Here is a 12,960-nt window from a genome sequence, read left to right as displayed (position 1 = left end):
ACTAGTGTGTCATCATCTTTTTTGTCTATTTTTAGAAGTACATTGTGTCTTTTTTGGGAACGTTTTCCAACTGTACTGTGTTTAATCAGAATTTTTAAATGTTGTTTTATTAATACAAAACTTCAGAACTTCATTCAAACTTCCAAAAACGTGTGAAACTGTTTTATTACGTTCAGATTTTACATAATTTTGTTGAAAAACCCATCATTTCAGGTGTCAGGAGTTTTGAAATAAGTTCCGCTGCTCATGTAGTATCAAGACAAAACCGCCATTTTTGTAGTTTTTTATGATTATCTTTTCACACTCCTAAAGTACAACAGCAAGTACTTTATTTACTGCAGTACTTTTTAAAGAAATGTTACTTTTCTGCTGCACATTTGTCCTCTTACTTGAGTTTTGTTTCCTTTTACCCACTGTGAGTAAGTCTATAAGTGACAAAAATCTTCTTTCCAAATACTTTTTACTCTTAATTTCTTGGACCACCTTTTTGGTACTACTTTTCTACTTGAGATATATTATTTTGCTCATTTCCCGTCTTACTTCTACTATCTACTTCTCCTTATCTGGGGTTAATCGATAAGCAGGAAATACTTCAACCACCGAAACTTTGAAAACCTGTACTGTCCCTTACTACGTCTTTATTTTTACTTCCAAGTACCAAGTACTTTTTTCGTCTGCCCCACTTTCCTTAGCGTAGACGACATGAGATCTTGGAGGATGTGACGTAGAGAGAGAGAAGGCAGAGGATCACACTGGGGGAAATTGAGGTAATTGTGTTGTGGTTCAAGGAGATTCCTGTTTCACTTTGACACATTCAGACAGTTTAAAGGCAGAAATGGAAGCAGGTGTTTCCTCAGTCTTATCTCTGAACTTTGTCTTGAGGAGCAAGGGGAGGTATCAGCGGATTATTTTCAGACAGAAGCAGCTGGTACTTTAAGGTAAGTGTGGCTAAAGCTGACAAAAATGTGTATTTATATTTTATATCAGAGCTTACAACGAAAATGTGGTATCAAATATTCAATAAGTCATGTATTTTTATTATTATTTTTGTTTGTTGTGGTTTGGTTTAGTTAGACTGTTGGTAGTTTTTTTACTCAAAGTTAACTTAAAGATACAAAACAATAAAGCTGCACTATGTATATTTTTTTTACACAAATGAAAAATGTATTTAAAGGGCCCATATTTTCCTATTTTCTGATTTTTGTTATAGTGACCTGGGTTGTGCTTTGTTTCATTCACATGTTACTTATTTATTTGAGTATTTCTCCCAAACTCCGTACACTTTAACTTGAATAATTTGGATTATTTGAGCACAGGAATTGCCAATCTGTTCTGTATTAAAAGTAAAAAAAGATGATTTTAACTTGAAAACTACCGCTTCATGACATCACAAGGTGGATCAGAGCGTTTTGAGCTTTGGAGATGTAGACAGACTAATAATAAAGACTTGCTGAAACATGTGAATGAAACAAAACACAAGTCCAGGTCTGTTTTTGAGGCATTAATGACATTATAACATGGCTAAAATCCAGTGTTGGGAAGGTTACTTTTAAAATGTATTCCCCTACAGATAAAGTGAGTAATGTAATCTGAATACTTTGGATTACTTGATATTGTCATGCTTTTTAAAACTACATGAATGTATCAACCACATCCTGAAAATTCATGTTTGTTCAGTCTTTATTTGACCATATAAAAATATTATTAATAGAGAAATTATTTTTATATGAGATCACAACTCACTTTTATGTCCATCTGACTGTTAAGTGTCATATTGTATTAGTTTAGACCTGGTTTAATCCTGGTTTTAGTCCTGGTTTAGTCCTGGTTTAGTGCTGGTTTTAGTCCTGGTTTAGTCCTGGTTTAGTCCTGGTTTTAGTCCTGGTTTAGTCCTGGTTTAGTCCTGGTTTTAGTCCTGGTTTAGACCTGGTTTAGTCCTGGTTTAGTCCTGGTTTTAGTCCTGGTTTAGTCCTGCTTTAGTCCTGGTTTTAGTCCTGGTTTAGTGCTGCTTTAATCCTGGTTTAGTCCTGGTTTTAGTCCTGGTTTAGACCTGGTTTAGTCCTGGCTTTAGTCCTGGTTTTAGTCCTGGTTAAGTCCTGCTTTAGTCCTGGTTTTAGACCTGGTTTAGTCCTGGTTTTAGTCCTGGTTTTAGTCCTGGTTTAGTCCTGGTTTAGACCTGCTTTAATCCTGGTTTTAGTCCTGCTTTAGTCCTGGTTTTAGTCCTGGTTTAGTCCTGGTTTAGTCCTGGTTTAAACCTGATTTTAGTCCTGCTTTAGTCCTGGTTTTAGTCCTGGTTTAGTCCTGCTTTAGTCCTGGTTTAGTCCTGGTTTTAGTCCTGGTTTTAGTCCTGGTTTAGTCCTGGTTTAGACCTGGTTTAGTCCTGGTTTTAGTCCTGGTTAAGTCCTGCTTTAGTCCTGGTTTAACCTGTTTTAGTCCTGCTTTAGTCCTGGTTTTAGTCCTGGTTAGTCCTGCTTTAGTCCTGGTTTAGTCCTGGTTTTAGTCCTGGTTTTAGTCCTGGTTTAGTCCTGGTTTAGACCTGGTTTAGTCCTGGTTTTAGTCCTGGTTAAGTCCTGCTTTAGTCCTGGTTTAGACCTGCTTTAATCCTGGTTTTAGTCCTGCTTTAGTCCTGGTCTTAGTTATGGTTTTATTCCTGGTTTAGCCCAAAATGTGAAAACAGGAAAATACCTCTGTGTAATCCATTTATTTCAACAAAGTAACTGTAATCCAATTACCACTCACTGAAACAGTAACTGTAACTGAATACAGTTACTCATAATTTGTACTCTGATTACATAACTCCCGTACATGTAATCTGTTACTCCCCAACACTGCTTATATCTCACAAGAGTCAGATTTTTTGGCGTAATATACAATGTTTCTTCTACATTTTCTGATTGTAAATGAGTCAGAATCTGTCACTGTATCGTTGTATTTACGTATGTGCAGGTTTGGTCGTCGTTTGCTCGTCTGCTGCCGTCATGTTTGTCCATGTAGTGACTCTTTTGTGTGTGTTGGGAGCTCAGGCCGTAGAGCTGCACAGAGTCGGCCACACCACATCCACAGGTAACTATCTGAACTGAAGTAGTAGTAGTAGCTTGAAGTAATGTTAGTATTATTATTATTATTGGGGCGACAGTAGCTCAGTTGGCAGGGTGTTTGTTTATGGAAGATCATTTGTTCCGTCAGATTTAGAATTTTAAATACGACTGAATTTCTCACTTTGAATCGTTTAACTCTGCAAAAAAGATGTTTGAATTATTTTTATCCTGAATTTTTGTTTACTTTCAATTCAAAATAAACAAAAAAATAAAAATAAATAAATCACCACTGATATTTTCAAGCCCTCAAATTCACCAGTCGAAATTCAGCTTGTAAAGTTCGCAAAAATCCAAATTGCCAAGGCAGAAGCAATCGATCGTGTGAGCGAGGAGGACGGAGGCTGTTTCCTATTGGTTGTTCTCGTCTGTGGGCGGGGTTTACACTTAAGAAGTCAAAAAGATGAGGTTTCGATGAGGCTAATTTTGACCAATCAGATCTTCTGTTTCTTACTAAGTTAGATCGGATCACTTTGGATCGATTGCTTCTGCCTTGGCAAGCAATTACTGTGAATTTTCTTCACTGTGAATTTTACACTCTGAATTTTGACTGTAGAATTTGAAGGCTTGAAAATATTTGTGCTGAATATGTAAAAGGTGATTTTTTTTAATATTGAATTTTATACACTGAAAATGTACACTTAAAATTTCAGCAAACAAAAAATTCATAATAAAAATAATTCAAACATGCTTTTTCAGAGTAGAACATTTCAAAGTGAGAAATTCAACAGCATTTAAAATTCTAAATTATCTTCCATTTTTGTTTGGCCACTGATCCGAAGGTTGGCAATTCGACATAAACATCATTAGTTGAGCACTTAGATCCACTGACGTACAGGTTGACGGTACAATTCCAGCTCCTGGTGAGTGGTTCCTTGACATAAAATGCTTTGAGTGCCTTGAAAGTAGAAAAGCACTGTGTAAAAATGTGACCAATTACTGTTTCCATTATTAACCACTAGACCACTGGCTTTGAGAGGCGATATATTCTGATAAACTAACTTTATACTATATCATTAGTTGCTTGTGCATAAAAAAACATACTTTGAGTTGTGTTTTGTTTCATTTCAGTTTGATTACTCTTCATAGTTAGTGTAGATCAGACATGTCAAACTCAGGCCCAGGTTCCAAATTTGGTCATCGATATAATTATATTTGACCCACGAGATCATGTCAAATATGTTTTAGAGCTGCCCACCAACTACAGAGACATTATATATTTAAAATATTGTTATTATTTTATATTATACTTGTTCTGGATTCAATGTTTAAGCAAAACTATTATTAAACATTTATTTTAATGAGAAAAGGTTTAACATTACATATCTCAAAAGAAGAGAAAACATGCAGATTTGGTTGAAATTTTTCAATAAATATTTAGTTTGGCCCACGACTTAGTCCCAGTTTTTAATTTTGGCTTCTGTGAATTTAAGTTTGACACCCCTCATGTAAACCATAGACTGTATAAAGACGCGGACTAAGGGAGCCCCCATAGTGTTCAGCTCCAGTCAAATGCGGCTCAGTGAGGCTGGTGGTTCTGCTAGTGGCAACCAAAGATCCAGTCCGTAGTGAGGCTCATTAAACAGGGAGCGGGCCCTAGCAACGCTGTCAATGTGTGACCTGTTCCTAGCGTTAACGAGAGTGATCTTTGTCTGTTATTGCTCTGGAACTCTCCACCCCCTTACAAACAGCACATCAAGGGGTTTCGGGATTATACCATTGTGCTGAATAACAAAAATGTGCTTAATTACATGCTTATTGTTATTGTAAATGTATCAATTTGAATCCCAACTTTGTGCACTAATAAAAGGACAGTGGTTTATGTTTTATTGGCATCTAACTGTACCCCAAGGCTCACCCTCTTTCTTAATCGTCTCAGTTCTCGGGCGTTTTTGTTTTATAAATCTAGTTCAATAGAAGAAAAAAGTTGGAGACCGCTGCTCTAAACTATACTAAACTCTGCGGTACATTATTGTTTTCCTTGGTTCTTTCAGTTGCTCGTCCCGCTCCCGTCGTCCAGTGCGTGTGCTCCAGCGTCCCCAACCAGACCCTGTGCTCGTGGGCGGAGCCTCCACAAGCCACGCCCCTGCATTACATCGCCACGTACAGGTACAGTCATGTCCTCTGTACCTGCGCGTACCTGTCTAAACCCAAATACTTTATAACAGAATAATATAACAGTGTTGTAGTTAAGGCTGTGCAATTAATTGAATTTTGATTACAATTTTGATTTGTGTGTCAATCAATCTCAAAACTCATATAATCAAGTTGAAACGAAAAAGCTTAACAAAGTTTATTTTGTGATATTTTTTATATAAACAAGTATTTTATTTGTAGAACAGCTGGATATATAGTTTATTTATGTTTTTTCTATGCCTTATTTCATGTTCAAAGTATATTTTATTCATTTTAAACATCGCAAAACTGCTCTAAGTTTCATATTTGTAGCTTATATTTATTTTTAATTTGAAAGTTATGCGTAAATTATTGATAACAAAGTGTTGTTTTTTGAGAGAAATGCTGAAAAAAATGCATTGTATAACTAAAAAATAATCGTTTGAATAATTGTGATTTTAATATTGACCAAAATAATTTTTTTTCCATAATCGAGCAGCCCTATTTGTAGTGCTATATTATTTGAAAATTGACTCTTGTGAGCTTTAAGTCATGTTATAATGCTCTTACTTCATCAAAAACAAACCTGGACTTGTGTTTTGTTTCATTTTTATTAGTCTGTCTACATTTCCAAAGCTCAAAATGTTACCTTTTTACAGTTAATTCAGTAAAGATCGTCAATTTCTCGGCTGAAATGATCCAAATGATTCCAGTGAAGGTGTGTGGAGTTTAAATAACACGGTGGAGCACTTCTAATACGTGCTCTTTATTGGGTTCTTTTTCAGTGAGAGGCAGAGGCAGGCAGAGACCCGACCGTGTGTCCTCATCCCCCCTGGAGACCCCCACTCGCAACTCAACGTCACCCTGCCGCCCTCTGCTCGCGAGGTAAGAGCTCACTATGGCGGGTGGTTTCAGATTTTTGCGTTTTTAAGACCCAGAAACACCGTCACCGTCTAAACTAGGGGTGGGCAAACTAAGGCCCTGGGACCATATGCGGCCCTTTAATCTTTATAATCCGGCCTGCCAAACTCGAATAATAATAATTTTCAGTGTTTTAAAAGTCATTTCAGTAAACAGTAAATACCGTGGGACTTGAAAGACAGATATTTTGTTGTAATGCTTTGTAACGATTTTCAGTTATGGGATATATTTTTTCTCTTATGAGGTGGATTACCAAAAAATTCCATCCATCTACCCCTGGTCTGGCCCTTCTGTCAAATTTTAAAACCCTTTGTGGCCCACGAGTCAAAAAGTTTGCCCACCCCTGATCTAAAAATGCAATTCCGATAAAATATTTTGTCATTTTTTATCCGCAAGTGACCTGCAAAACTTATTTTGGAGTTTTGGAGTTGGGGATTTCAGTCAACAATTTAAATTAAAACTCAAATTGAATGCATTTTTATCTATGAACCACTGTTTTTGCACAAAATTGTAACTTTTCTGGTGGCGAGTCCCATAAAAAAACATGCCTTATGTAACTGTGAGCGGGACTCTCCACAGATCTGACTTGTAACTTGACCTTGCATAGATATGTTTAAAGCCAAAATGCAGAATATTCCAGAAAAAACATTTCCAGAGATCAGAAATCTCAATATATTCACAGACTGAAATGAATTTATAGTTAACGCAGACTAACACTAGAATTAAAATAAATTAAAGGTGTTATAATTGATTTATTGATTGATTTAATTTTATTTTACTTTTTTCAAATTATTTATGTAAATATTTGTACAGAAAATACAAAAAGTGGCACATGATTTTATGTTCTTTTTATTTTTTTATTTTATTTTTTTGTAAATGGCCACACATTTTCACACGTTTGACCACATAGCTGCAAATACACCCAGACCCAGGTCGACTCATTTGACACAGTTAAGATAAAAGTTTACATTTAACATTTTTGCAAATTTGCAAATTAACATTTTAAAATTGTACTTCTTATTTGGAAATCATGACACAGTAGGGAATTTCATAACTTAACCATTTCCGAGCAAAACTCCTTTACTGTGTACAGAAATGATTAAGTGACAAATACAAATATAACAAAACACTTGATGAAACCATGTTTTAAGTATCGAAAAAAATAAAAAATAAATCTGAAATCTCCCCAGTGTGATGTCAGCAGTGTGTTTAGAACTTTCCACATACTGTCATTTTCAACACTTTTTTTCAACACTTCGTCACAAACTGCTTCTTGACCTGATGTAAAACTACAACAACCACCACTACTACTATTACTGTATACTACTACTGTATACCACTACTACTATTACTGTATACTACTACTGTATACCACTACTACTATTACTGTATACTACTACTGTATACCACTACTACTATTACTGTATACTACTACTGTATACCACTACTACTATTACTGTATACTACTACTGTATACTACTACTACTATTACTGTATACTACCACTGTATCCTACTACTACTATTACTGTATACTACTACTACTATTACTGCATACTACTACTGTATACCACTACTACTATTACTATATACTACTACTGTATACTACTACTACTATTACTGTATACTACCACTGTATACTACTACTACTATTACTGTATACTACTACTACTATTACTGTATACTACTACTGTATACCACTACTACTATTACTATATACTACTACTGTATACTACTACTACTATTACTGTATACTACCACTGTATACTACTACTACTATTACTGTATACTACTACTACTATTACTGCATACTACTACTGTATACCACTACTACTATTACTATATACTATATACTACTACTACTATTATTACTGTATACTACTACTACCATTTCTATATTGTGTATATACGACTACTACTACTACTGCTACTACTACTACTACTACTACTACTACTATCACTACTACTATTACTATTACAATATTGTATACTACTACTACTACTATCACTACTACTATTACTATATACTACTACTGTATACTACTACTACTATTACTGTATACTACTACTACTATTACTGCATACTACTACTACTACTATTATTACTGTATACTACTACTACTACTATTTCTATATTGTGTATATACGACTACTACTACTACTACTACTACTACTAGTACTACTACTACTACTACTATCACTACTACTATTACTATTACAATATTGTATACTACTACTACTACTACTACTTCTACCACTACTACTTCTACTACTTCTACTACTTCTATACTACTATATTGTACACTACGACTATCACTACTACTACTACTACTACTAATACCACTACTACTTCTACTACTTCTATACTACTATATTGGACACTACGACTATCAGTACTACTACTACTACTACTACTACTAATACCACTACTACTTCTACTACTTCTATACTACTATATTGGACACTACGACTATCAGTACTACTACTACTACTACTACTACTAATACCACTACTACTTCTACTACTTCTATACTACTATATTGGACACTACGACTATCACTACTACTACTACTACCACTACTACTACTTCTATACTGCTATATTGGACACTACGACTATCACTACTACTACTACTACTACTACTACTACTACTAATACCACTACTACTTCTACTACTTCTATACTACTATATTGGACACTACGACTATCACTACTACTACTACTACTACTACTACTAATACCACTACTACTTCTACTACTTCTATACTACTATATTGGACACTACGACTATCACTACTACTACTACTACTATTACTTCTACCACTACTTCTACTTCTATACTGCTATATTGCATACTACTACTACTACTCCAACGTATACTATCACTACGGTTACTATATTGTATACTACTACTATATTGTACACTACTATTACCACTACTACCACTACTACTTCTACTACTTCTACACTACTATATTGTACACTACGACTATCACTACTACTACTACTGCCACTACTACTACTTCTATACTGCTATATTGCATACTACTACTACTACTCCAACGTATACTGTCACTACGATTACTATATTGTACACTACTATTACCACTACTACCACTACTAGTACTGCTACTACTACTACTACTACTACTACTACTACTACTACTTCTATACTGCTATATTGCATACTACTACTCCAACGTATACTATCACTACGATTACTATATTGTATACTACTACTACTATATTGTACACTACTATTACCACTACTACCACTACTAGTTCTACTACTACTACTACTACTCTACTACTTCTATACTGCTATATTGTATACTGCTACTACTACTAGTACTACTACTACTGCTACTACTACTACTAGTACTACTACTACTACTACTACTTCTATACTGCTATATTGTATACTGCTACTACTAATACTACTACTAATACTGCTACTACTACTACTAGTACTACTACTACTACTACTTCTATACTGCTATATTGTAAACTACTACTACTGCTCCAATGTATAGTATCACTATTACTATTACTATATTGTATACTAGGATTCACTTCTCAAACAGCTTCTTGTTTGGTGTAAAACTCATTTACAGCAGGTTTTATCAAAGTTAGAGAATGATGAAAATCTGTCATAAGCACTAATATAACCCTGTGTGTGTGTGTGTGTTTGTGTGTGTTTTGTGTGTGTGTTTGTGTGTGTTTGTGTGTTTTAGCTGTGGCACTGTCACCTGCCCGAGATGAAGCTGCTCACAGATTACATCATGAACGTGACGGCGGTTTATCCAGGAGGCAGCAGCTCTCACCTCTCCACCTTCATGATGGAGGACATCGGTAAATAACATTAAACAACAATAAATACTCTTTTATTTCTGTGCTACGTTTACACAACAGTCACCCTAAAATCTATGTGGGACATCTTCACTTCACACTCTCCTACAAACTTTGACTTTGACTTAAAGCTCCAGTTTGTTACTTTTTTGCCCTAAACTAAACTAAAATAACAGCTTGATTTTTCATTATAGTTATATTTATTGCACTTGTTACTGTGAGTGGACTTTCATCTCCACAAATCTGACTCTTACTTATCCTGCGTGTTTCCAGTGTTGTTCCTTTGGCCATAATATTCCACAGCACGACATAAAACATATTTATTTCCATGGAGGATGTTCCGAATTATGGCTTTAACTTTCTATTTCCATGGAATGATGCAGCTGACCTTCCACCCCCTGTTACATATTATCATGTTAACATCATTTTGAAGGTTTTTACTAAAAGATGAGTTTGAATCCCCAAATTGTTGAACATTTTAATTCCCCAAAAAGAAGCATGAATGTTTTTAGAAATGTACAGAATAAAAATACAAAACCAACATTTGAAACTATCTCCCTGTTATTAAAGATACTCTGTGTATAGGGTGACCAGACGTTCCTATTTACCGGGACAGTCCCAGTTTTGAGCCCTGTGTCCACTGTCCTAGTTTTTTTTATCCAAGAAATGTCCCAGGTTTTCCCATTTTGACCAATTTCAATTTGACCACCACATCTAAACCTAGCCAGACTGGTGCCATCTAGTGCCTCCACTCAATTTCATTTCTCTCCAGTGACTAGGTCAGGAATCGGAATACACTAGACGGTTTGCAAGAACCCCGGAAGTTGTAGAGCATGCATTGGCCAATCAGTGAAGAGCTGTGAAGCACAACATTAAACAAAGCGGTCGAGATGGATGTAGACGAAGACAGACATTCTGTGTTGGCAACGATTCCCGAGATCGAGGATTTAAAGCCGGAACAAAGAGAATATTTGGTGAATTTTATCAAGGGGAAAGACGTTATTGCCCTTCTTCCTACAGGATTTGGGGAAAAAGCTTAATATAGTAGTTAGCTCCGTCACATACGTCAAATAGCAGCGATTGGTTAAATAAAAAAGTACCCGCCTACTGTCGAGCGAACGAATCCTAATGCTGCGAGGTCAGATGGTTTCCACAAAGTGAAACTGGCTGATGAATCAAGGTAGTCTAAACCAGGACTAAAACAGGACTATCACAATTTTTGACTAATCTGATCCCTGCCAACAGTAAAGAGGAGCATAAATTGTCATTTGTTTTGCCAAAATACAGAAAAACGTGTTTGCGAATGAACATAAAGCAAACAAAGAGTCAGAATCATGACTGATACAAGAATGCACAATGTTTTTCGCTCTTTTCACAACTTTATTTATACCAAGCCAGGTGTGTCCCAGTTTAGAATCTGGTCTCCTAAACTGTTAACATGTCTGGTTTCATCTGCTTTTGATACTTCCATCCAGTGAAAAACAGTTTTTCTGTATTTTGGACATAACTGTATGATCCAAACCGTCCTAACGTCTCTTCCCCGTGTGCAGTGAAGCCGGACCCTCCAGAGTCCGTGCAGGTGTCATGTCTGAACCCCGGGACCGTGCTGGTGCAGTGGGAGCCCCCGTCCACCTGGGCTCACAGGGACATCTTCCCCCTGAAGTACGAGCTGCTGTACCAGTGGAGGAGCAGAGGACAGATCAGGTCCAACCATGTAAGAACAAGACATACTTTTACTACTACTTATACTACTACTTACTCTATTTACCACCATGCACTACTACTTATAGTACTGCTTATACTGATACTGCAACTACTACTGAAATTTTCTCTTTAGTTTACAACTATTATCGATAATACTGATGTCATCAATATCCTACTGTACTACCAAAATGTATACTACTACTACTACTACTACTACTACTACTAACTTCTCTAATACTACTACGCTACTACTACACACTACTACTACTGCTACTATATTACTACTACTAGTACTACTACTTCTACTACTACTATACTACTACTACTACTGCTACTTACTACTTCTACTACTACTTACTACTACTACTACTACTACTTACTACTACTACTCTATACTATACTAACTACACTTACTATGTATACTACTATTCTACTACTACTACTACTTACTACTACTACTACTATACTGCTTACTTCTACTAACTACTCTACTACTACTACTACTACTACTACTATTACTACTTACTATCTACTACTAACTACTTATTGTACAACTTGTATACTACTGCTACTACTACTATACTACTACTACTTGTACTACTACTACTACTACTACTACTACTACTACTACTACTACTAACTACTACTTCCTGTCTGCTACTGGTACTACTTACTACTTACTATTACTAGACTTACTTTACTTGTTACTACTTTACTTACTACTTTACTACTACTACTACTACTACTACTGCTGCTTGCTGGGCTACACTGCAGCTGCTACTGCATACCTACTAACTACCCTACTACTACTGTGACTAACTCTACTTTAAACTGGTACTACTGTATACTATTACTACTACTACTGACTACTACTGTGAAGCTGCTACTTAACTACTACTACTACTACTACTTACTTACTTCTATTATATTACTATACTACTTACTATACTACAACTGTCTCTTACTACTGACTAACTGTATTACTACTACTGGCTGCTTTTACTGTACTACTATATTTGTACTAAATTGTACTGTCTAACTTACTTATGTGTTTACTAACATTTAACATCTTTTCCAAGTAGTTATAAAACTATTTTGATTTGTGAGTTACCAGTTGAAGTTCTATAAAGACCTCTGGCCTTCGCCACTGTTACTTGCAGTGGGTCCGTGGTTGCACGTGGCTTCCCCTACTTATTTTTATTTATTTATTTTTTGGCAATTTTGGTGCAAGCTCGGTACATCTGCAGCTTTCAGGTCCGATTTTAGGTGTCTAAGTTT

The 12,960-nt window shown here is 35.7% G+C and overlaps 1 protein-coding gene across 1 annotated transcript; it reads left to right on the top strand.

Annotated features, from left to right (window-relative positions):
- Nucleotides 1–779: 779 nt before the first annotated feature.
- Nucleotides 780–11,830, top strand: ebi3 (Epstein-Barr virus induced 3). The gene is made up of 6 exons (XM_055156811.1): nt 780–938; nt 2,947–3,063; nt 5,090–5,204; nt 5,996–6,095; nt 9,864–9,981; nt 11,529–11,830. Exons 2-6 carry the CDS (start codon nt 2,979–2,981, stop codon nt 11,813–11,815), a joined length of 705 nt encoding a protein of 234 aa, XP_055012786.1. The 5' UTR covers nt 780–938; nt 2,947–2,978; the 3' UTR covers nt 11,816–11,830.
- The last annotated feature ends 1,130 nt before the right edge of the window (nt 11,831–12,960 follow it).

This window comes from Boleophthalmus pectinirostris, unplaced genomic scaffold, assembly GCF_026225935.1.
Source record: "Boleophthalmus pectinirostris isolate CB_2022bp ecotype Guang Dong unplaced genomic scaffold, ASM2622593v1 HiC_scaffold_10, whole genome shotgun sequence".
Classification (NCBI taxonomy): domain Eukaryota; kingdom Metazoa; phylum Chordata; class Actinopteri; order Gobiiformes; family Gobiidae; genus Boleophthalmus; species Boleophthalmus pectinirostris.
Note: the sequence above shows the minus strand (reverse complement) of the source record. Positions and strands in the feature narration are given on the sequence as shown.